At 44.2% G+C, this 25,176-nt stretch overlaps 1 protein-coding gene across 1 annotated transcript in view; it reads left to right on the top strand.

The window, feature by feature from the left end:
- LOC144820245 (transmembrane protease serine 11C-like) overlaps window positions 1–25,176 on the top strand; it is a 405,011-nt gene that overhangs the window by 279,429 nt on the left and 100,406 nt on the right. The window contains exon 8 of the mRNA XM_078677842.1: window positions 23,566–23,758. Within this exon, the coding sequence (XP_078533968.1) occupies window positions 23,566–23,758 (193 nt within the window). The remainder of the gene's footprint in view (window positions 1–23,565; window positions 23,759–25,176) is intronic.

Genomic DNA, 25,176 nt, shown 5'->3' with positions numbered 1-25,176 from the left:
CGCCCCCTCAATCGGACCTCTCACCTCGCTGCAATGTCCTGATCGGCAAACCTTCAACTCCGGGCAAAATGGCGGCCACCAACTCAAGAGTTCTGTTAAGGCTCGCCCTCCACCACACGAGTGCCTTTCCTCACCAGATTAAAGGGCGGCAGCCCTCCATGGCTGCGACAGACCTCTCCGCCGACTTCACTGCAACCCCGACGGGGAATACCGCAAGCCTCCACAGGCCCAAAACGCAGCCTCAGGTATTCCCAGCGGCCGCATCTCAGGACTGCAGCAGATTCCCCCACATCTGTGGACCTCAGAGTTAGACGTAGCAGCTTCGGATCTGTCCCAAACCATCAGTGCCTGATGCCATGGTGGTCCTGATATTTAGCTGGCGGCGGGAACCTAAATTCCTTCCCGTGTCATGTGGGAATTTCTTCAGGATGTTTTCTCGGCTGGCGGAGCACACTCAAGGACCAGACATTCCGCTGCCCGGTAAGCCACGCCCCCCTCGAATCTTGTCATCATTAACTGGAAGCATTCCGGCGCAAGCCATATAGGGTTTAGATATGAGGTGGACCACATTTTTGCACTCTATGATGTGTGAGAGTGGAGTGAACAAGTCTAGTTCAATGGGGAATCCGGGCAACGCAGCACGCAAAGCCGAACGGATCCGCCCTAAAACAAAGCTATCCATAAATAAAGCGTCGCTAAAGCGGAAATCTGTGGCAGAGAAAATGTGCCCATCAGGGAATAAATCTCCCAGTCTCCTGATGTCGAATTTGGCCAGAGTGTGCTGTACCAATTTGTCGCCCGTGATTGGTAGCCAGCGGGCATTGGGGATAGGGAGAGTGAGTGGAAGAATATACCGTTGAGGGGCCTGGGAAGCACCTCAGTTTATCCCAGGCCCAGCTGGTAGCGGAAACTGTCTGAATATCATTAGGGTCTCTGGGTACCCCCTTGGGCAGGACGGTGGACAGATTCTCATAAAGTACGACATCTGCCTCCGGCCGGAGAAACAGGATCCTGGTATCGGGGTGGAACCATGCAAAGGTGTAGCTGCATTGGGCCACGAGATAATAGAGTTATAAGTCCGGCACCCCATATCCTCCCCTCTCATACAGCAAGGTAAGAACCTTCCAACGGACGAAAGCCTGTTTGCTCCCCCATACCAATCTGATAAGATAAGAGTGTAACGTCAGAAAGAAACTGTTTGGGAGGGGTATCGGGATATTATTAAAAAGATATAAATATTTGCGAAGACCTCCCATCTTGATCACAGCCTCTCTGCCGTCAATAGACAACGGCAACCGTAGCCATCTCCCCACTTGAACTTCAAGGATGCTGATTGCCTGCCCATAGTTGAGGCGATGTATCTGAGCGGTATCTAGGTGGATGTGGATGCCCAGATATTTAACTGAGTCAGAGCACCACTCAAGGGGAAATTCACATTCCCACGGTGTTGTACAGGGGGTTAATGGAAAGATAACTGACTTACCCCAGTTGATGCCCAGGCCAGAATGCTGACCAAAGTGGAGAATCTCCCTGATGAGAGGCTCGAGGTTCACCTGGGGCTCTCGTACATAAAGTATGATGTCGTCCGCGTTAAGCGAGACCAGAAGGGGGCCAGTGTTGAATTGTAAGCCCCTCTGTAGAGGCTTTTCCTGGAAATGGCGGATTAAGGTGTCCATGGCAACGATAAACAATAATGGTGACAGAGAACAACCCTGTTGTGTGCCGCTGGACAGAAGGAAGAGACGGGAGAGCGTGCCGTTTAAGTGAAGTCTCGCAGTAGGGTGGCTGTATAGAAGTGCAGTGGTAGCAATAAATCTCACAAGCATACCCATGCAGCGCATTACAGTCACGAAGAAAGGCCATTCCAAGGTATCAAAGGCCTTCTTGATGTCCAGAAGGATAGCGGCTGCAGGCACTTCAGGGTTAATTTGGTGGAGGACCGATAACAGCGTCCTCAGATTCAATGAGTTCGATCTGTGAGGTTCAAAGCCGTATTGGGCCAGAGAGATAATAAATTCCATTAATTGAGACATGCGCATGGCAATGATCTCAGTGAGGATTTTATAATCCAAATTGAGTAGGGACAACGGTCTGTAGGACCCGCATAAGGGCGGGTCTTTTCCTGGTTTGGGAAGGAGTATGACGACTGCTTCGCGAAGTGTGGGGGTAGAATTTGTTTCTCAAGGGCCTCTGCTTATACTTCTATCAGTTGCTGCGCCAGCAAGTCTTTGTATGCCTTGTAAAACTCCCCAGTAAAGCCATCCAGCCCCGGGGCAGATAATCCTCATCAATGGCATCAAGAACATCAGCTTCAGAGATTGGCTCCACCAAGAAATCCTGCATATTCTTTTCAAGATAAACCAAGGCGATTTCCGATAAATAGGCCTCCTGCGCCGTGGAATCATGACCGGCTATTTTGGAAGTGTAGAGAGATGCAAAATAAGCAAGGAATTCATCTCGGATCTCCGCGGTACCGTTGAGGACCTGATTAGTGTAAGAACGCAGCTCGGTAGCATAGGCTTTGCTATATGGAGGCCCAAGCAACTGAGCAAGCACCTGACCCGGACGCTAGCCTTCGCCATATCGCTGAGCGGTTTGATATTTACTCAGAAAGAGTATCTCCTGGTCCGCGGAGTCCCTATATTCAGTGAGGAGGGAGAAGCGTTTTCTCGCCGTATCCGGGTTAGGAGTGTGCAGCGTAGTGTTGTCTAATTCCGTGAGGTCGCACTCTAAGCAGGAGAGCGTGGAGCGGAGATCTTTGAGCACCCCTGCATGCTTGGCAATGCACAGGCCCCTGATGTAGGCCTTGAATACCTCCCACAGAACCGCCCAAGTGTTGACTGAGCCCGTGTTAATGGTGAAATAGTCCTCAATGGCCTCGCACACTTCAGTATGAAGAAGGTCATTGTTGAGGGTGCGACTTGGGAAGCGCCATTGCCGTTCAAACCTGTCTGGTCGGGGAACCTGAAGAAGAAGCTCAACGAGGGAGTGATCTGAATATATTCTCAGGAGTGTCACAAGTGTGTGGAACCAGCCAGAGATGCTGGGGGACAAGCGCCAATAACCGATTCTAGTCCAGGTGTTATGCTGGCCGGGGTAATGCGTGTATTCAGTGTGGGATGGGTTGCGTTTGCACCAAATATCTAGAACGGACAGTTGTTCGCAAAGGTCAAGGAGAGCCCGTCGAGCGCGAGACTTCGTGCCGGGGGAGTTGGCAGTGCCATCCAATTCAGGGTTAAGGAGCAGGTTGAAATCCCCGCCTACAAACATTAAAATGGGATCTAACTTTGTAAGCTGGGCATGGAGGGAATGGAAAAATTGCGGGGAGTCAGTGTTTGGGGCGTATACACAAACCAAAGCCACGCTGGGACCCCTGAGCGACCCAGTGACAATGGTGTACCTACCCACAGTATCAGCTATAACAGATCGAAGACTGAAGGGGACCCTCTTGTGAATGAGAATTGCTGTGCCCCTGGCATAATTGCTCAAATTGGCAAAGTACCTCTGCGCACCCCAGCTTGAAGCAAAGCGAGCAGAGTCGGATTTAGGTAAATGCGTTTTCTGCAGAAAGGCAATGTCCACATTGTGCCGGAGTAGATAGTGAACCACCTGCCTTCTCTTACGGTTATCATTGAGGCCCCTGACATTCTAGGACATCAAAGACAGTTTAGAGGTGCCAACAATGTTACACAGCTGAGCAATTTGAGAGACGTGGCATGAATGACAGATACATGCACCAACAATTAAATGCGAACTGTGACAGTGAACTTACCAGAAAATAACCAGGCATTTCTATGCAATAGTAAACATCCCCCCCACCCTCCACCCAACCTTATCACAAAGAGAGCAAGGCAAATCCACAGCAAATAACAGTACATGTAGTACCAATTGACTTTACAGTGGAGTGAAAAAACCCTAAAACAGTACATTTGTGGAACCAAAAATAAACCCAAGGTGTACACCATGAGGTGAGGCAACGCCACGACAGACGACCAGCTAAATGAAATATTTCCAAATGAAGAGTGCTATTTATACCCATACAGTCCAGCCATAATGGAAAAAAGTCAACTCGGCATAGTCAACCAGTTCCGGCCCCAGTGAAGAAGCCATGCTTGCGTCAGAACCACTATGTGGAGGGGAGGGTCTTCCCCCATCAGCAACTGACTGGTTGTTGGTTTGTTTGTAAGCACAGCAAAATTCCTGAACCTCGGTTGGATTCTCAAAGATGTGGGATCGGCAGCCAACGTCCACTGTCAACCTGGCGGGGTATAACATCCCGTATTTCAAACCCAAGTTTCGGAGTGTGGCCTTGACCCTATTAAATTTGCGGCAGGCCTCCTTCACCATGATCGTAAAGTCTGGGTAGAAAGCAAGTTTGGAGCCCTGCCACATATTGTCGCTGCGTTCTCTTGCGAGGCGTAGTGCAGTGTTGCGATCCTGAAAGTTCATGATGCGCACAATGATGGGAGGTGGAGGACAGCACGGGTTGGGCCTGCGCTGCAAGGAACGGTGAGTGCGCTCAACCACGAACCTGGACGTAAAGGACTCCTTCCCAAACAGGTCAGCCAGGAGAGTCACAACAAAGAGGTCAAGGCGGGCCGAGGCTGTGGACTCCGGCACTGCAAGGATGCGGATGTTGTTGCGTTTACTTCACGCTTCAATGTCCTCGTTCTTGATAGCCACTTCCTTGAGAATGCTCTCCACCTGTTCCAGCCTCTTGAGGGACTGCACTGCACCATCCTCAATGTCAGAGATGCTCGTCTTCGCCACATCTAGGCGTCTTCATGAACTTGGATTTTGGCTCCTAAACTCGCAAGGTTTTTGTCCAGGGCATCAAATCGCCCATCCAGTGCTCTAAAGCCCGCTCTCATCTCCTGCAACAAGGAGGTTGATGGGGCGGTAGGGTCATCGCCACGGTTTGAACCCTGCCCACCCTCCGCCATGGTAGAGCTGTCCTCGGGTACCTTCTCCACTAGCTTTTCGAATGGGAGGGTCTTCTGTTTGGGATCTTTGCGCCCAGTGAAGTTGGCGGGGATGCGGTGCAGCAACCTTGTTAGGGTGGCATGGGGGCACCGGTCCAGGCCAGGGCCCCGAGATGCAGAGAGGGGCGACCTGTGTGTGGTGCCCCAAGTTGCGTTGCAGCAGACGTTATTTGCACCTCGAATCACCTGTTGCAGGCACCCTGAGTGGGGAGCACGCCAGGTGTGGTCTCCAAATCCTGAATATAGTGCAAGCCCAGGACTAGGCACCAAGGGATGGTGGGACCCTCCACCAGTTGCACAAGCTAGTAGATAAGCAGTCAGGACTAATTGATCCATGAAGGCTGTACGATGATGCTCAATGATCTAGGCCGCAGGAATGATCAGGCACCCAGCGGGGGTTCTCAGAAGGGCAGAGTGTGTAACGCATTGGGCGCTTCCTATGAAGGGTAGACCCTGGCTTCAGTGTAGGTGCTGACCTGTGTCTTGACCTCAAACTGCACGGCCAGGGCTGCTGCTGTTCTCACTCTGCAGCGAGGCGGCTGAGTTTTGCACCAAACTGCCCCAGCCATATCCTGGAATGCAGCGTGCGAGCGGAGACACGCCGGGAGGCAACCGGGCGCAGGGAGCTACAGGCTGCCTCAAGCGTCTCACCCGCAGGCCCTGTCCCAGCGGGGCCGTAGGGATGCAGTGGGAGCGAGCATTACAGATCAGGGGCAGCAAAGTGAGGCCGCACCCCAATCCAGCCGTCAGGGCTTATTAATGGGGAGCGCGAGGAAGCCAACCCACTCCTGGGGCACTCACTGTCGCCAGGGGTCCCCGCTTCAGTCAGATCACAGCCGCTCTTCTCCGCGCCGTCTCGAAATCTAGGATCGGGCCGTAGCCGCCATTGTTGCTCCGCCCCACGGCTCTCCATCCGCCAGAACTCCAACACTGGGGCATCGTCTTGCGAGGAAATCAGATCTCCATGTGCCGCAAAACCTCGTCCGCGCAACGAGATGAGACTCGTGGAGACTACTGCCGGTAAGGCGGGGGATAAATCAGTTTAGCTGGGATGACTGGCGGAGCTTCAACACCGCAAGGCTATTTTGGTTGGCGGCTTGGCCACGCCCCAATTACTTAATAATTTGTTGTTAATTATTATTAATTATTTATTTGAAAGTTAAATATGGTAATTGTGTAATTATTTTTAGGTACAGGTTGTGGGGTTTATAGGGGTAAAGTGTGGGAAGTAATTTATTTTTAATTAGTTAGTTGTTAATTAATATTATTTCATTAATTGAAAATTAAATATGGGAATTGTGTAAATAATTTTAGGTGTGGGTTGTGGGGGTTTTTTAGGGGTAAAGGGGGAAAGTTAAAACATTTTTATGTGTTTCAAGATTTTTTAATTAATATTTAATTGATAATTTATTATGTTAATTATGGAAGTACATTTTATTTGTAATTAAGATGTGGGTTGTGAATTGTGTAGTGTTATAGGGTAGGATGTAAATAAAATAAATGTATGTAATGTTTTTGTTTATAAATAGTTTCTAACTAAAATTGTTTGCTTGTTTGAAGAATATTTTTCTATTTCATTTAATATAATATTTGTAGGTTTTTGTTATATGTAGTTAACATTATAATATTTTTTTTAAGTATAATATTAAATATATTCTAATTTTAAATATATTTATATATATTTTTTTATTTATTTTGTTTTTCAAATATTTTTGGTCGATATTTTATTTGTTTTCAATTTTGAATTGACTGAAGTGGGATAGTAATGTTTATCCCTCCGCAATCCAACACTTTCTCTACATTGCTATTCTTTATTGTTTGGTTAAAACCATTTCAAATTAAAACTTGATCAGTTCATTGTAAAAAAGGACCGCTGAGTAGAAACCCACTAGAGCATTGTCAATGAATGATAGTCAGCATATAAAAAAATGTTTTTTTTTTTCTAAAATAGAATGCAGAAGTTGTAAGTAATTTAAAACGTTTGAATGCCTTGTGGGCAGACTGTCTTCGCCTGGATGACCGGGAACAGTACAGCTGATGTTAGCAATTTGAGGTTCTGTTGTTAATCCGGCAGGCTGGCTCCCAGATTTGGCAGCGCTAATTTCTTCCAGCTGCTTTAACCCTTTGTGGACTAATTTAGTGAGCCCAATGTTCAGCTTGGAGTTTTCAGGATTGAGGGCTGCTATTATGGCCTGACAGCAGATTTGAACTCCTAGCCTGATCCATTCGCCTCACAGTATTAGCCGTCTGTCTGTGAGCATAGCAGGGCATGCACAAACTATGTGTTCCAGTGTCTCAGAGTGATAGCCACACAACCTGCATTCGATGTTGTTATCTGGACGACGCCAGTCGGGCAGGTTCTTTAAGAATGGCCAGTCACCCATCCTTAGAGCTAAGAACTTTTGTTTCAAGTAAAATGAAAAAGAGCTGGATAAGTTAGGCGACTTGACTCCTGGTTTGAAATTTGTGATTACTGCCCAGACGTGATTCCTTTTTGACAGAATTGCCCTGTCTGAATGAAATGACCACAGTCTGACGCTCTTCTTAATAACAGCCTTAAGCACCTGCTGGGAAGGGTTTGTTTCCCAGAGTTCTTTGACTCCTAGCAGTTTTAAACTGTGATCCAGTTGATGACAATGATTCAGGCTGGACTGGCTTTTTGCTATTTCTCGCCAAAGTTTTGCCTCCAGGGAGCCCTCCCTTGAATGGCGCTTTCTATTACAGAACTTTGTAAATGCTCCGACCTCGATGCCGTGATTATCCAATAGGCCCAGTTCAACACTTTCTCTACTGTTACGCTCACTGGAGTGGGACTAGTAATTTTTACTCCTTCGCTATCCAACACTTTCCCTACTGTGGCACTCATTGGAGTGGGAAAACGAATTTTTACCCCTCCGCTATCCAACACTTTCCCTACTGTTTCACTCATTGGAGCAGGAATAGTAAATTGTACCTCTCTGCTATCCAACACTTTCCCTACTGTTGCACTGACTGGAGTGGGAATAGTCATTTTAACCCCTCCGCTACCCAACACTTTCCCTACCGTTGCACTAATTGGAGTGTGAATAGTAGTTTTTTACCTCCCCTATCTAACACTTTCCCTACGGTTACACTCACTGGAGTGTGATTAGTAATTTTGACACCTCCGCTATTCAACATTTTCCCTATTGCTGCATGCATTGAAGTGGGAATAGTAATTTTTACCCATCAGCTATCCAACACTTTCCCTACTGTTGAACTTATTGAAGTGGGAATAGTAATGTTCACCTCTCTGCTATCCAACACTTTCCCTACTGTTGCACTGACTGAAGTGGAAATAGTAATTTTTACCTCTCCGCTATCCAACACTTTCCCTACTGTTGCACTCACTGGAGTGGGAATAGTAATTTTTACCCCACAGCTATCCAACATGTTCCCTACTGTTGTACTCACTGGAGTGGGAATAGTAATTTTTACCCCACAGCTATCCAACACTTTCCCTACTGTTGTGTTGACTGAAGTGGGATATTTAAGTTTAAATATTTAAATTGTTTGATGTTTTATATACTAATAGAACGATTTTTAACATTAATCTTATGTTATTGGTATGTGTATATATATATATATATATTTATTTGTTACATTTTAATATATTTTTACAATTATAAAATACATTTAAATTAATAGTTTATTAATTGTTTTATAGTAAATATATATAATTATTATTTATGTGTGTTTAACTTTTTAAGTTAGGTTTATTTGTTATTTTTGTTAATATGTATATTTTATCGATTTTTTAAATTAAGTTTATTATTTAATATATTTAATATTTATTATTTTATTTTATATATATATAAAAACGATATTTTTTTACATCTATATTTATGTCATCGATATTTGTTTTCAATATTTTTGTACTTACCTTTATAAATATAGGATGTCGATATTTTTGACATCTATATTTATGAAACTATATTGTGGTATTGGGATGTTTTGGGTGTCGATGTTTTGTCAGGGAACCATCTTGAGTGTTAACAATCCTCCACACCTACACAGACAGACATTTAAAGACCTCACAATGGTTGTTGTAATGCTGCCCTATGGAACACTCCTCACTGGGGGAGATTTTAATGCCGTGCCAGACACTACAGTTGATGTTTCTGATCTCCCTCACATAGGCGCATTGGGCTGTCCAGGAGGCTGGGTTCTTGGATGACCTCCTTGGGCCTATACGACGTTTGGAGGTTGTGACATCCCCGGGAAAGAGCATATACCCATGTCTCTGCGTCTACAAAAGCCCAGTCTCGAATTACCATATATTTCTTTTTACTACAGGTCTTCCTACTACTTCTGCTATTCAGATATTACAACGAGGAATATCAGACCATTCCCCTCTTTTGCTCCAATTGGGGGTCCTTGTGCAATGTTGCCATACTGTATGGCGTCTGAACGCCTGGTTGCTTACCGATGACGGCTTTCTTGACCACCTGAAGAGGGAGCTGCAGGCCCTCTTTAATTTTGTATGGTCCATAGAGCTAGCACTCTAAGGGCAGCAGGTAAAGTCACGCTTCGAATGGTGGCTAAATCATATTTTAAATATGCAGACACGGGCCGCCACTGCTAACTGGCAGAACTGGAATATTTTATACTATCTTTGGAAACAGGCAGTAGACGCCAATGTCATCATTCAGGTATCCTTATGACAATTGAATTTCCTCAAGGCCCGACAGTGCTGCGGTACATCCCCCCAAGGGTCTATGAACATGGATATAAGAGCTGCACTCTTCTGTACAGGCTAGATACCCATGATACTGCTTCTCGGCTCATCCCTGGATCAAGAATAAGACCGGAACCTCAGAGACCACCCCAGTGACCACCCCAAATGTGTTTTCAGACTATTACAGGGACCTATATGCCCAGCGGCTGTGTCCTTCTTGTGAATTAGTGAACCCACTTTTCCCTGATATCCCTCTTCCCCATCTCCAAGCTACCCAACGCACAGCTTTGGAGATTCCCATAACACAGGATGTAGTCCTTGCTGCCATTCGTGACCTAAAATCTAGAAAGACACCAGGCCCAGAAGGCTTTCCTTTAGAGTATTACTCCAAACCCCGTGACATCATGGACCCTCACTTGCTGCAGCTCTATGAGGAACTTGAGGGCAGAGGATCCCTCCCCCACACCTTGATCTAGCAACTACTGTAGTTATCCCTAAACCAGATCAACCAACCTTGGGATGTGCCTCCTTTCGCCCTAACTCCATGATTAATATGGATGTTAAGATATATGCCAAGATTCTGGCAAATTGATTTCATCCAATCCTCGGTCTACTGATCCACCCTGACCAGTGCGTTTTCATGCCCAACCGGAGCACAAGACAGTGTATCCGCCGAGTGCATGCAGCTTTGGCATACGTCACGACATAGGTAGAGAGACAGCTCTCATGCTAGTTGACTTCAAAAAAGCATTTAACACCATCGATTGGGATTACCTTGGTGATGTGTTACTAGGCATGAGATTTGGTGGAAATTTTTGTCGCATGGTCGGTATACTCTATACAGAGCCCTCGGTACAAGTTCTTATTAATGGTGTGTTAGCCCACATCTTCATAATTAGACGTGGCACTGGCGAGGGTTGCCCTCTATCTCCCATCCTCCTCGTACTGGTTATTGAACCCTTAGCACGAATGATTCATTGTGATGCTTAGCTGCGGAGTTGGAGATGGAATGACACAATGGAGGACAGAATCGCCTTATACACTGATGACATCCTGCTGTTTCTAAACGACCCTCAGGTGTCTGGCCCTGTAAGTTGTAGATTTTAAGTCTGTTTGGGGATGCCTCTGGGCTTCAGATGAATTGAACTAAATCGCTTCTGGTTCCTATACATGGTTTCAGCGCAGTACTGGCCTAACGGTAAGAGATTCTGTTCCACTGCATCAGTTTTAAATACCTAGGATTTAAAATATTTATACTGTCCAATCTCACACTCCCATTACCCCCTTCTTTGGGCAACCAAGGCTCATCTGGCTACATAGTCTACCCTCCCTCTCAATACCCTAGGTCGGGTCGAAGTCATAAAGATGATGATACTCCCAAGCTTTTTATACACCCTGCAGTATTTCCCACTCCATATTTCCAATACATTGTTCACTGAGGTTGCGGCTCAAATCCGCTTCTTCATCTGGAGGGACTGCCCCCATGCATTGCTTGTTCCGAGTACCACATGTCAGTAGTCTAGTAGTGGATATTTGACTGTGTTATTTGGCATTCTAGCCCCTGGTTGTCAGTGACTGGATGGCTGGTGGGTGCAGCGACCCGACATACCAGCTTGAAATACACTGTCTTGGTCTAGATGGGGTGATGCACTAGTTGTACGGTAGGCCCATTTCTCTTCATGTTCCAGAACTCACAAGGACAAATATTCTTGTATAGAGAGCTGCCAATCGAATGGGACAGGAAATTGACTCGGTATACACAACATTGTTGAGAGGGTGGTGGCATGCAGCACGTTTATAGAGTTTTTGAAAGTGAAACATGATGGTAATGACAGTACTGGGCAATATTTGGTCATGTGATCATATGCGCTCCTCTGCAGACATGCATGCTCTTTTACAGCTGTCCCATACACAATTCCACAGATATTTGCAGTTGAGGCATGCACTTGGGTGATACATGACAGACCAAGTGGACTTACCGTAATATAGCCCATTGGAAGCTCGGCTATTGATGCAGAGGGGGGATTTTCCAGTGTATCGCTATATGATTGGCAATGCCTCTGAGGCAGTGGACTCTCTCTGGGGGAAGTGGGAGAGTTGGCTTGGAGACTTGGATGAAGGCGAATAGTGAATAGCATGTATGGCTCCTCAGGAGCTTGCCATACCCTCATGACTCTCAATCAATCAATCAATCAAAACATTTATATAGCGCACTACTCACCCAGAGGGTCTCAAGGCGCTTGGGGGAGGGGGGTCCGCTACTGCTCGAACAGCCAGGTCTTGAGCTGCTTCCTGAAGGCGAGGTGGTCTTGGGTCAGGCGGAGGTGGGTCGGGAGGGAGTTCCAGGTCTTGGCGGCCAGGAAGGAGAAGGACCTTCCTCCTGTGGTGGCTCTTCGGATGCGGGGGACGGCGGCGAGGGCATGGCTGGTCGATCGAAGCTGGCGAGTGGGAGTGTAGAAGTTGAGGCGGCTGTTGAGGTATCCTGGGCCTTGGTTGTGTAGGGCTTTGTGTGCGTGGGCGAGGAGACGGAAGGTGATTCTCTTGTTGACCGGGAGCCAGTGCAGGTCTCTCAGGTGTCCGGAGATGTGGCTGTGTCGGGGGATGTCGAGGATGAGTCTTGCTGAGGCGTTCTGGATCCGCTGGAGTGTCTTCTGGAGCTTGGCGGTGGTTCCGGCGTAGAGGGCGTGGCCGTAGTCCAGTCGGCTGGTGACGAGGGCCTGGGTGACCGTCTTCCCTAGCTCATTCAACTTAATAATTTACATATCACATATATGACACAGCTTGGACTGTGGCACGCTGGCCTTTGATCAGAGCCTAACTTTCCTAAATGCTCTGCCCCGAGGCTGATTTCTTCTACATGTTGTGGAGCTGCTCACGGATTAGTTTTTAGTGGGTACATATATGCAGAACTCTCTCCGGAGTCTTGGACAAAACTGCTACACTTGCTATTAAGTTGACACTTTTGGGGCTTTTAGTGGACCTTGGTGGCACAAGAACTGACCATACGCTGGTTAGTGTGGCAATGATAGTGGCCAAGAGGGACATGGCGAGGAATTGGAAGTTACCCCAGGCACCAAGCCTGGTCTTCTGGACATTCTCTATGGATTGGTATGCCAAACTAGAGGAGCAGATTTATTTTGCCTGGGGCTGGCCTCAGTAATTTTACAAAGTGTGGAGCAAGTGGTGGGATTATTACAACTTGTCCTCCGCAGTTGGTGGGGCCTATTTGAAAGTACTACTTTTGTTGTGATTACTTAAACTCAAATCAATAAAACTGGTTTATAAAAACCCATCTGCTGAAACGACTATTCTTAGCAATTGCCTTTCTATTTCTCTACTGCTCTTTCCTTCTAAAATCCTGGAGAAGCAAACTAATCTCCACATTTCTTAATCCCTAGAAGCACACATTTTTCTCGTCTTTTCAGTCGAGCTCCTGTCATCTGTATAACACTTAGGCCCAGATGTAGGTAATAGCAAATTACCAAATGGTAAATACAGAATTTTACTGATTCGGTATTTACAATTCGGTAATTGCTATGTAGGTAAAAAATTCGGTAAAAATACCGAATCGGTAATACTCGGTAATTATCGATTCGGTAATTACCGAATCGGTATTTGCCATTGATTCCTATGGGCCTTGAAGCCCATAGGATTCATTAGCAAATACCGATTCGGTGATTACCGAATCGGTAAAATTACCGATTTTACAAGGGGGACAGGGTGTCACTTTGACACCCTGTTGCACCCCTGTTTCTGGCTTGTGTGCCATGTGACACACAGACATGCCCTTAGGGCATGTCTGTTTGCCACATGGCACAGATGTGCATGTACACTGGAATTCGTTATTTACCATGGAATAGTATTCCGTAGTAAATAACGATTCGGTAAGGGCCTGTGGCACTGATTACAGTGCCACCTACATCTTGATTTACAGAATCGGTAAATTTACAGATTCGGTATTTTACCGATTCTGTAAATTTACCGAATCGGTAAATATACCGATTCTGTAAATACAATGCCCCCTACATGCCAAATCCCAAATACCGGTCGGTAACGGCCGAAATTGGCCGTTACCGACCGGTAATTGGCGACCTACATCTGGCCCTAAATCTTCCTTCCCCATAGTAGCAACCAACCTCCAAATGATCACGGACCAAGGAAGCCCCACTCCTTTAATCGCTCTGAATTTATCCCTACTTTGGACAAGGTGTCCAAAACTCTGGGCTCCTTACTGAGGCTGACTTTATTTAATTTCTACATGTCTACTCAGGGTAAGATCATACCTTCTTTTGGTTTGAAGCTCATGTCATACGTCCGTGACACTCAGATTCTTCCGAGGCTAGATGACGATCACCATTAAGACCAAGACAACCTCTGTGTCTGCCTTTCAAATGTTGACTCCTGGATGAAATCGAATTGGCTGAAGCTCAAAAACAGGTTCTGATCGTGAATTGTCCTCCCTCTATTTGGCCTTCTGGCTTGTGGACAGCTAACCATTTCGTCTAACTCTGTGTACAATCTGATTCATCTTCAACAAGTGTCTGCTAATTGCTTCTTTTACATTTGACTTTTGAGAAAAATGCAAGTCTTCCCTCGAATTCCCGAAAACTATTGTCCAATCTGTTATTTTCTCTCAATTGAATGATGGCAGCTAACTCTAGCTCGGCCTTCATAAATGCCTTCTCCCACAACCCCAAACTGTCCAAAATGCAGCAGTATCTCTAATGTTTAACCTCCCTTCTCAATCCTCAATTTCTAATTCTCACCTTTTCGCCAAACTTCTTTTCCTTCCTCTCAGCGTTTGGTCTTCAAAGCACTCTCTGTCAATGTGCCTTTTACTCTACTATCCTTCTTCATTTACAGCTACAGTTCCATTTGTAAATCCTCTCTCCTTCTCTTTCTTCAGCATCACAATGCCAACTGCTTTTTTCCTAAGGGCTTCCTCCCTAGATCAGGTGGCTGATCTTTTATAATCTAACTCCTATTTAGCGCTCCCCTCCTCCACTATGCAACCAAAACAACTAGGCACTCTTGGTAACTGTGCACTCACCAAAGCCTCATCATCATATGTCACCTGTAATGTAGTGGACAAGAGCCAAATTAATTCGACCTTTTCATCATGAAAGAAAACTGGAAAATGCATATAGTACTCTTTGCCTCGAGTACCGCTGATGCAATCACTAATAATCAATGCTTACATACTTATTCAAACATCACAAAGTAATTGGGTTGTGATCCTGGTTCTATGTTGGACACTCCTGTTTTAAGAACACAGGATGCACAGTTCAGAAGTGACCAGTGGATATCGCCATAGACTGAAAGTTGGCTCGATGCGCATCCACCACTCTTAAGTCTCATGACGCCGATGCCCACATGCAATGCCAAATTGGTCGCTGCTGTCGCCCCTCACTATATGCCCTTCAATTCCAAATGCTTCCTCTTTGCATTGAGATTTCAAAATGCTGTAAGTGTTCTGTCCGGGAATAGATGAGGATACATAGTCTGCCTGTCTTAAAGGTGCCACTTTTAAGTTCCTTGTTGTATTTTTGACTTCAACCGAGCCAACCAGTTTGCCCTCACCAGTTCTGCAAACTTGCTCATGAACCATAATCTTTGTATTTTTTACGCTTTGACTACTTGCTCACCGAATCACTGCTGCCCAACCTTTCTTACACAATGAGTACCAAGTGTTGCATTAGGAGGTTGTCATGCTTATTCTCAGTTTGTGCTGCCCTTTGTATTCATTGTTTTCTTTCTTCACATAAACCGGTGTTTCTCTCCCTGCAACTACAAGCAGGAAGCAGGAAACAAAAAATCATTGCATGGCTGAGTACTGACGTGCAGTAGAAGTGCAAGTTAAGCTAGGGTGTGGATTCTAAATCAAACATTTTGTGCCTTCCCTCCTACTGGTTTATATAAAGAAAGATAATTACATTAATTTGACTTGCTGAAACCATAGCAGAATTGTTCTTATCCACTTCCTAACAGCAACTTGCTAAACCTCATTCTTGCTTGTTTGAGGATTTCACCTGACAAGGCAGATTAGTCCATTGTGTGCATTATTTGTAGCTTCTGTTAGAGGCGTTAAAGTTTCTTAATTGTATGTATGGACTAGCAGTGAGACATATGTTGCCTGCCTAACAAGTAGTTTCCTTGTTATTGTTAGTCATAGTGACTGCTGGGGTAGATAGGCCTCACTGACTACAGGGGAAAACCCCAGTAGGGTGGAGGGCTGCTTTCAAGACTGGATGGGATAAAGGAAAGACAGCCCATCCAGCCAAAAGCAGAATTGAAGGATTAGTGCATCATTTTCTTTTTTTATTATAGGCGCATTGATGAATGGTGATGCAGGGAAATAATCCCCCACAGTACTGCACTAAAGTACTCAAGGTTTCTTTCTTATAGGCTCATTGGTGAATTGGTGATGCAGGGAAAGTATGGCACCAGAGTACTCAATAATTAGAATCATTCATTATTTTCTCTTTACTTTAAAAATGATGGTTATCCAATGTTTATGTTTGAGTCAAGTCAGCTGCAAAATGAGTTATTTGGCCTATTAGACACAAAACAAAAAAAGAATTCCAGCAGATGAACTCCTCCAAACACCCCTGGCTCATCTGACACACTCACTCAGTTGCAATATGGGTCGATATTTATAAAAACTCCTGCGGTGCTTTTTAATCCCAGACAAGCCTAGAGTTCTTCTCATTTGTTAAACCCACCAGTGTCCAGTTTTATAAATATGATACGTTTAATTTCTTCAGTGGTAGGGTTAGCTTCACTTCAGTGTGTGCCTAGCCTGACTTTTTATTTTAATCATCGCAGTTATTGCACAGAGTATTTTGTGTAAAAATGTGCTTTTTTTTATAAATTGCTAATGTTAATCTTAATTTTTTTAAAGAGCACAAATGCCATAAGGCGTTTTAGCGCTACGGTGTACATAGGTCTTTCCAGTGATGTGGGATTAATTTGAAAAAGCCAGTTTTTTAGATCTAAGCCTTTAGATTTAAACTAAGCAGAGTTGACTGGGATTTTAGAAAGAATTGAAGGCTGTGCCATAGTTTGGCTGTGCAACCCATGAAACTCCTGGGGAGCAATTGGTAAGTCTAAACCGGGGGATCCTGACATTCTTGGCCAAAGTGGACCGAAGAGTTCTTGAGGATCCGTACCCTGCAGGGCCTTGTGGGCAATACAGAGGGCTTTGAAAATGGTTAGTTGCCTGGTAAGCAGCCAGTGTAGTCTTTGTAGGGCGTGGGAGGCTGAATGGAAATTTGGGGTTCCTAGCAGCATAGGGCTGCTGCATTCTGCAGGGTATGGAGCTTATTCAGCAGACGTTGTTGCATATTTAAATTAATTCAATCTTAAAACAAGATTTTCAATGCAATAGGTCTCGCAATAACAAGAGTTTGAGCTATTCCCATTGTAAATGACAATGCCTTTTATTTATGTTTTGGTTTTTTTTAAATATAAATTAAAGGCATTGTCATTTACAATAGCATAACTCACGTATATGCGAGACCTATTGCATTGCAAATGCTTGTTATTCTTCACAAACAGACACAGAGACATAAAAGCGTCCCTCAAAGCCGCACACTGTGTGTACCATTCTGGTGCAACGTGCATAGGCAGCTTGGTTGTGCACAAAGACTGTTTGAAAAATGCAAAAAGGGGGGACTAAAGCAGCTTCCGGGTGCGTTACTACATTAGTCAGAACTGAAAAAAGGTTTTGAAAATGTATCATTAGTATTTCTTCTCTGAAACATAAGTCCCTTGCCGGACGTTATTTAGCTAAGAAACAATTACTTGAACAAGGACATTTGTCAGCTGCAACCTAAAGTTTTTTTCTTGCACTTTTATATAGCACAAACTCGGCCAAATGTATTGCAGCATTTTACATGAGCACCATTTAAATTGCACAAAAAACACATTCACCTTTTTGGAAGACGGGGAGATTAGTGATTTACCACAAGAATCACAGGATGTTGAACCAACGCCGAGACTCGAACCCCTTCTCCAGGTCCAAAGTCAGCAGCTCTGGTTCTTACGCCACATCCGCGAGGTTTTATGTACATAATTGAGCATTAGACATCGACTTGCATGGAGAGAAGGATCATCCCTGCTCTCTGCAGGGTGTGTGGGGATTCGGAGGGTTTAAGATTGAGGGTGGCGGTGGGGAGACAGGGTGCACTCTGCTACCTGTGGGGTGGGTGGGGATGAGATAAGGGCAGTGGGGGATCTGGCTCGCTGTCTACTGTAGGGAGAGACATGGCAATGGGAGATTCATTCAGAGCTGGAGTGTGGTGAGGGATAGGGGTGCCACTGACCCCAGAGTGGCGTGTAGGGATGTTGAAGGGGATTCCTGCTTGGTGTGGAGGTGGCATGGCAGATGGGAGAACAGATTTAGTAGGAGAATGGATCGGGAGACAGAGTGATTGTGGTAGCTTTGGGATGTTTGAGGATACTATGGTAATGGGTCCACCCGTGCTTTCGGGGTGAGTGCGCCCTCCCTCAGGCTGGGAGCTTGGCCCAGGCGGAAGGTCAGGCAGGGCGTTATCCAGCTGGCAGGCTCCTTTTGCCATGCATTCTTTGATTGGCATGGCAGTCTCTGCCCCAAATCCCTATCAGTATTAGCTGCGTCCAAAGAAAACAGAAATCGTGGGGGAAGCGGGGCCGGGGGAGCAACGGGGGATGGAGGGTGCTGGGGGAGGTCAAGTCTCAATGAAAAACAAGGAGGAGGGAGGGGTGGCGGTGGTGGACACCGAGGCGGTAGGGGTGATGACGGTGAGGGGACGATAGAGTGCATCGACTATTTCCTTCCCAGATGCTCCGCGATGTTATCACTTGCTGTATGTGTGCGTTGGGGAGATAGCAGAAGCAGCAGCGGGCGCACCCTTTGTTTAAAGGAAACGCTGCATTTGAATAACAAGGTTTAATTCACGCATGGCACCAACAGTGCCCTTGCTTGTTTCACAGAACACAAGCAATTCACGGACAAACAAGCCCACTTATGACCTCCTGACAGACAGACTAACGAAAACTCACCGGTTCCAGCCACCATCTTACGTTGATCTGCCCACGTGTGAAAGCGCGAGCACACACGCCTCTTGCAAGTGGGTGGGGGGTGCGAGAGCAGGCAGCGTTTCCCTTGTAGGAGCGTGTGACCATATGGTGCCGCGCGCTCCAGCAAGGAAATCGCCAAAACGTGCACGCGTTGCATTGTAAGCAATGCAACAAGTGCACGTTTTTGCCTGGAAAGATGAAGCAATCTCAAGAGGTCTCTTTCCTATGCAGCGCATGCGCGCTGCGTAGGCGAGACCTAAACATTTTGTAATTGAAGGGAGGATAAACATAACCTTTGAATAGTCAAGTTCAACTTAACTGCATTACAGTGCCATCTGCAGGTCCAAATGACTGACCTCTATTCATGAATCAACATCTGCTCATATTTATATCTACAAACGGTATTTACATCCTCAGAAAATCAGCAGGTACAGAGCCTCTTCTGAATTTAAATTTGTAGAACTAGGTTTAAAAACGCGATTTTTTCAAAGGGAGGTGCCAGAGGCTGCCCATTACGAATACTGACAAAAAATCTAAGCTTTTTTGTGCCTGTTCATAAATATTCTCAAATGTTTTCACAACCAATTCTTGCACATAACTTTACTACCAAAAGCATGGCCGTAATTGGAATGAAAAACACTCAACCCCCCAGTGCTTTCTGGAGATGGTAATGGAGGAATTTCTACATAAAGTAAAATATTTATAAGTAGAAAAAACCCATAGAATGCGCTAAGGGGCATGTCCGCTTTGACCCTAAACAGGCAGATTATCTGACGGCCGAAAATCGAACAGAACGAGATGATGCATGTGTATGGAAAACAGTTTTTTTTATAGATGTCATTGTGTTGGCCATTAGATTTTTGTAGACGCATTCTATGCTTGAGGCCGACCTAGAACTAGCGCTGACAACAATCTGTATTCACAATTTTTTTTTTATTCAGTTCACCTATTCTTCATTGCAGCGCTTGCATCTTTTGGGAATCAGGAACTTGGAATGCTCTCCCTGTGTCTTTAGCAGAGGTATACATTTTGATAGGAAGCAAATCTTTAGTGGAAGTCCATGAATGATGGATCGTTGATATGCATGAAGTCGATCAGTAACTATTGTCTATTTGTGAAGTTTTACACTGTAACTAATTCTTATATCAGCAGATTCGGCACGGTAAATACAGTAAGGTGGAAAATTAAGATAAACTGTTACACTGTATCAGAATTTTTGGAATAAATAGAGTAATTTGGGACCAAGTGTCTGATGTATCGATTTTACCAATTTTGGGGCTAATTACGATGTTGAGCAGACTTAAGTCCTTCCGACTCTGTCTCAGTCCTGGTCCGGCCGACCTCCGATTGGCGGTCTTTTAAAATGATCTACTCACAATTAAATATCCACCGATATGTTCCCTAGTATTCCTACTGGTACAAGTTCACCAAACACACGATACCTCACCCTTCCACCTCTTTGCCAGAGAGACTCATGTATCTACTTTATTCTCTGGTAGAGATTATGCTGCTCTTTGACGGTTCTCAGGTACATCGCTACGGTTCTGTCAGTGTGTTGTTTTATGGTAGGTAGTTTACTGTGAATATGGCAAAGTTATTTTTATTGATTTCAAACTGATCGAGAAAGCAACAAAATAACAGAAACAAGAGGGCCAAATACATTGCTTAACAAGCAAATGAAAGATAAGAGCACAGCGAGCAAGACAGAGCAAAACCTAACACCCTTAATCAAAAAGAGACCAATTAACTAAACAAAATAATAAATTTTCCTCCCTGAAAACAGGAAGGAAGAAACTAATTCATGTGCTAGATAACCATGAATATGTGGAGGAGAGCACCAAAACGGAAAAATACATTCTGACTAGGCAGGACTGTGCTATTATGTAGCTACCTTGTGCAACCAGCCCAGGACAGGATCCCAAATCCGAGTGAGTTTTCTCCTCTGAGGATGGTTCTCAATTAAAACCATCTCCAATCTACTTATGTTCAGGAACTCAAGTAGACATCGCTTTGAAATAAAAGCTCAACGGTGGCTAAAATATCCAAAATGAGGAAAAACTGTTTCTGATATTAATTGGTTACAACTTTCATGCCTGGGACATTAATTATCATGGTCTTTCATTTAATAAAATACCACAGATGGAAAATTGTTAAATTCCCAAGATTGCTGCTCCACCCGGTGGTAATCTTGGTGGTATTGACATGCATTACCACGGGCAGTGTGGTACTGCTACCAGTTGTATGTACTCCTAGTGATACTTACTGCCAGAACTAAAATTGGACTGGTGGATTACATCGTTTTCTCTTTTTCAGCAACTTCGAAATGTCGAAGGTGGTAAAACTTGACCAACCAGGAATAAAAGTAAAAGCATGAATTGCAGGAGTAGTGAAAGGAGGGTGATGGTACAGCCCACTCCCCTGCAATCAACCGAGGGTGCTGTCACCATACCTCAGCTACATTCCTGCAGCTCCTAGTTCTTTTGGAGCCACTAGCTACACCTGCTCAGAGCTGATTTTGTTTTCAGTTATATATATATATATATATATATATATATATATATATATATATATTACCCTTTTGGTGGGGAAGTGTCTAATTTCTCAGCCAGTAGCAATGCAATTGTTAATAATTCATTTACTCTCACTGATAGCTAGCTGTGCCAATCATCAGCGGTGCAGGTTATTCCAGCAGCTTGTATTTTCTCCTTTTAAGATGGGTGTGGGATTACTGTCGAATATATTTGTCATTTACCTCTGGTAGTGTGATAATCACTCTTTCTGAAATAAAGTCCTGTCTCTCAAATTCTGCTCATAACTTGTTTAAGCTTTCATCCCTAGTTGCACATCCTTTATTTTAACATATTAGTCCTAGGGCGTTTCAAGAGCTCTACTCCTACAGCATGATAGAATTCCTCTCGACTGTTGCACATGATAACATATACATTTATGTTTTTAGGCTTATGTAAAATTAAAAAAGCCTGCAGTGAGATCCCGGAATAAACAAGCACTGGCAAAGCCAAGAGGTCTCACCTGTAATATTGAGCGCTGACCTATTAACTTTGCCGATGTCCTTTCCCCCAGATGTCCGCTGTTTGCGCACACATACTGTGAGCATCTTTTTCTTACTCTTTATGAAAAACTATTTGAAAACGCCCATTGTGGATCCAAACATGCAGTAAACACTCCAAATATGACTCTAATGAATACATATACCCCAATAAATTATGCAGGCATCTCTCACATCGTCCATCCCATTGGTCTGATGTGGAGGTGTCAGTATTAGACAGGGCACAAAAAAATAGCATCCAGATTCTTATTGCTAATGATGGAAGTACACAAAGAAATATCGAAAAGACAAAACAAGGCAACAGGCCTTTTCCATCTGTGTACCCAGGATATAGAAGAATGTCCCTGTATTGCATCAGGACCGCACCAAACCTACTCCAATTTAGGAAAGAGTATGAAGGCAAATCTCTAAAAGAACACACGATTTAGTAACAGTCTTCTTTTGCTCCCGTAACACAGTAATTTGTTGTCTGTGGCTTGCCTTCATCCCTGGACAGTGCTTCACTGCCTTTTGACCAGATGTGTGCTATATAAGTACCATATAGATACATTCACACATTCTTATATGTGCCCAATGGAAAGAGAAATAAGTTTACTCATGTGTGAAGACCTACTCACTAAACATGCTATTGAGGTGCCTGGATACGTGGCATATGATTGGAAATGCATTCTTCAAAGTGTTCTTCCATTTTTTATGTATTTCGATCATATACTAGTTCAGGTAAACTTCAGAAGAAAGTCTTCTAACATATTAGCAGATTTTCTGCTTCTTATATGGGAGATTTGCCTCAAAAGGCTGCAGTGTTTTTTGAAAAATTATGGATTTGCTGAATTTGCCACATAATCCATCACCTCCTGCATAATCTGCAAATATTAACAAAAAAATATTTTTAGCTCAATAGATCAAAAGTTAGTAAAACGCATCAACACATGTTGCTGCTCAAGTTCTTAATTAGTAAAATGATGCCTGCCGGTGCTCAAAGCTCTGCTCAGAAGCTTGCACCCAGTGATATTATATGCCAGGCCTCTTCAATTCACCTCCAGACACTGCTTGTCAATTTTGCCTTACTCTTGCTGGTCCCTGCTTTCTCACTTTGGGACGATGTTTTGTTCCATTTTCTTACTCCATCTTTCCAGTTTGTGTGTTTTCCTTCTCTTGCTCACAGTCAATATCTGAATTCGAAAAATAAGTGCCGTAGCCCAAAAAATGAGTGGTGGTGGCCACCACTGGCAACCACCAGCTGAAATTAAGGACTGTGCTGTGCAGTGGAGGCCCTTTGCACATGTTGACTGGTCATTTTCTGATGATTATTGCTGTTTGATTGTCTGACTGGGGGAGGTCATTGCCCATACAGTGTTAACATGTGTAAACAATGTCAAAATAACAAGGAATCTTATCTCAAAATGTGCTGCATTACGCGGCATACTTTTCTTTTTCTTAACACATAATTTAGTAAACCCTGCAACATAATTTGTTCCTTCCCTGCCGCATAATTCAGGTGGCCTGGCCAATGTTTATCAGCAGGAACGGTGGCAGACGTTTCTGAATTAGTAAACCAGGATTTCTGCTGACCTGGGCACCTCTAAATCTGCGTTTTTCCACTTGTAGGGTATTATTTATTTCTTGGTGTATTGCCTGTAAAAGCTCTCCTCAGATTAAAGCCCTTGAGGAACAAAAATGGGATGGCATGTGAAAAGACATAATCACATCAATATATATGCAACAAAAGGGATATGACTTGACTGTCCTCAATTCAACAGGCTCTTCAGTGTCCTTGACTGTTGGCTGTGGTCAGCGCGCCAAAGAAACATCAAGTCGAATAGTAGGAGGGACAAGTGCAAAATATGGAGACTGGCCATGGCAGGCTAGCCTTCTGCTCAGCGGGTACCACAAGTGTGGCGCAACGCTTGTCAGCGACTCCTGGCTAGTAACCGCAGCACATTGCTTCGATTGGTAAGTTGAACGTGTGGTCTTGAGGTGCAAGTGGAAAATGTGAAAAACTAAAGAAGGCTTTTTAATGAAAGAAATTGGAATTCTAGAGCATGAAACTTAATGGAAGTCTCCTGGGTTCTCAAGGCTAACCAGTCACTAGATTATTTTCAATGAATACGTTTTACCCCAGCTTGAAATCTTTAGCACTCTCCCAGTCTCTTTTACTACATTTCCTAGGCAATTCGAGGTTTAAGCATGTGCTACTCAGGAAACCAAGCAACTTGGTCGAAAAGTTATTTTTAGTCCAGATGATTAAAATCTTGATAAATAATCTTGCAGAAACGTATATAGATTCTTTTGAAAGAAAACATTTAGCAAAAGAACCAGAGTAACGCACGCTTAGAAAAACCCAGGACAGAGTATTATGTTTATGCTTGCGCACAATTTGAAAATAATTTTGTAGTATTGTAAAAAGTTAGGCTAAAGTGGCCTCATACTTCAGGAGGTAAATTAAGGCAAAGACCTGTGTTCACAAAAACTACCAAACACTACCTTAGAACAACACACATTAAGACATACACTCAACACTGCACCAATAGGTAGTTACCTAACTAGTAGGACCTTCTAAAGCACTTTCTACCATCAGGTAGCTCCTACACATATACATTTGCCAAACAAGCATCCATGTCAACTGAGGACATATATAGGAAATTTGGTACAATCCACCAATCTCACTCATCACAAAAACCTCACTACTCCTTATAACTGACAAATCCACTCACAAAACTGAACCAAGGGAAAGATGTACAAAGCATTTTTGAAGTTGCAAACGGCCCGATTCGTTGAATCAGTGCATTTGCAACCGAAAAAATGCCTTTTAAATATACAAACACTGCATTGCGATTCAGTAACTTGTTACCGAATCGCAATTTATGTTTGCGTCCCAAATCCAATTCAGTATTTGAAATGGGCATGCTTAGGAAATTCCTTGCAAATACTGAATTGGTGTGATGGGTATAAATGTTTTTTGACCAAATTACGGTCATATAACATTCATGATTTACCAACTACATGTTTGTAATGGGTGCCTAATGGACCCCTTTCCCATGTGAAAGAAAAAATATTTTGTTTAAGTGGAGGCAGTTGTTGAGAGGACGACTGCCTCTTCTTAAAAAACAAACAAAAAAAGAAAAAAAGAAACTTCTTTTTAAATGCGGTCCTGTTTTTTTTTTTTTACAGGAAAGGGGCTGCATTTAAACAAAGAGTCTGCTTAATTTAAAAGCAATCACAGACTTAGTGATCCTCTGACCCCAGCAGGCCACCATCCCTGCGGTGGCTGGGATTCTTTATAAGTCGCAAATTGCAACCCACCTCATTAATATTCAGGAGCTAGGTCAATCTGCAACCTGCTCGGAATCGGTAAATTACATTTAACACTT

Source organism: Lissotriton helveticus, chromosome 2_1 (assembly GCF_964261635.1).
Source record: "Lissotriton helveticus chromosome 2_1, aLisHel1.1, whole genome shotgun sequence".
In the NCBI taxonomy this organism is placed as follows: Eukaryota; Metazoa; Chordata; class Amphibia; order Caudata; family Salamandridae; genus Lissotriton; species Lissotriton helveticus.
The sequence above is the reverse complement of the archived record's forward strand: the minus strand, read 5'-3'. Positions and strand labels throughout refer to the sequence as shown.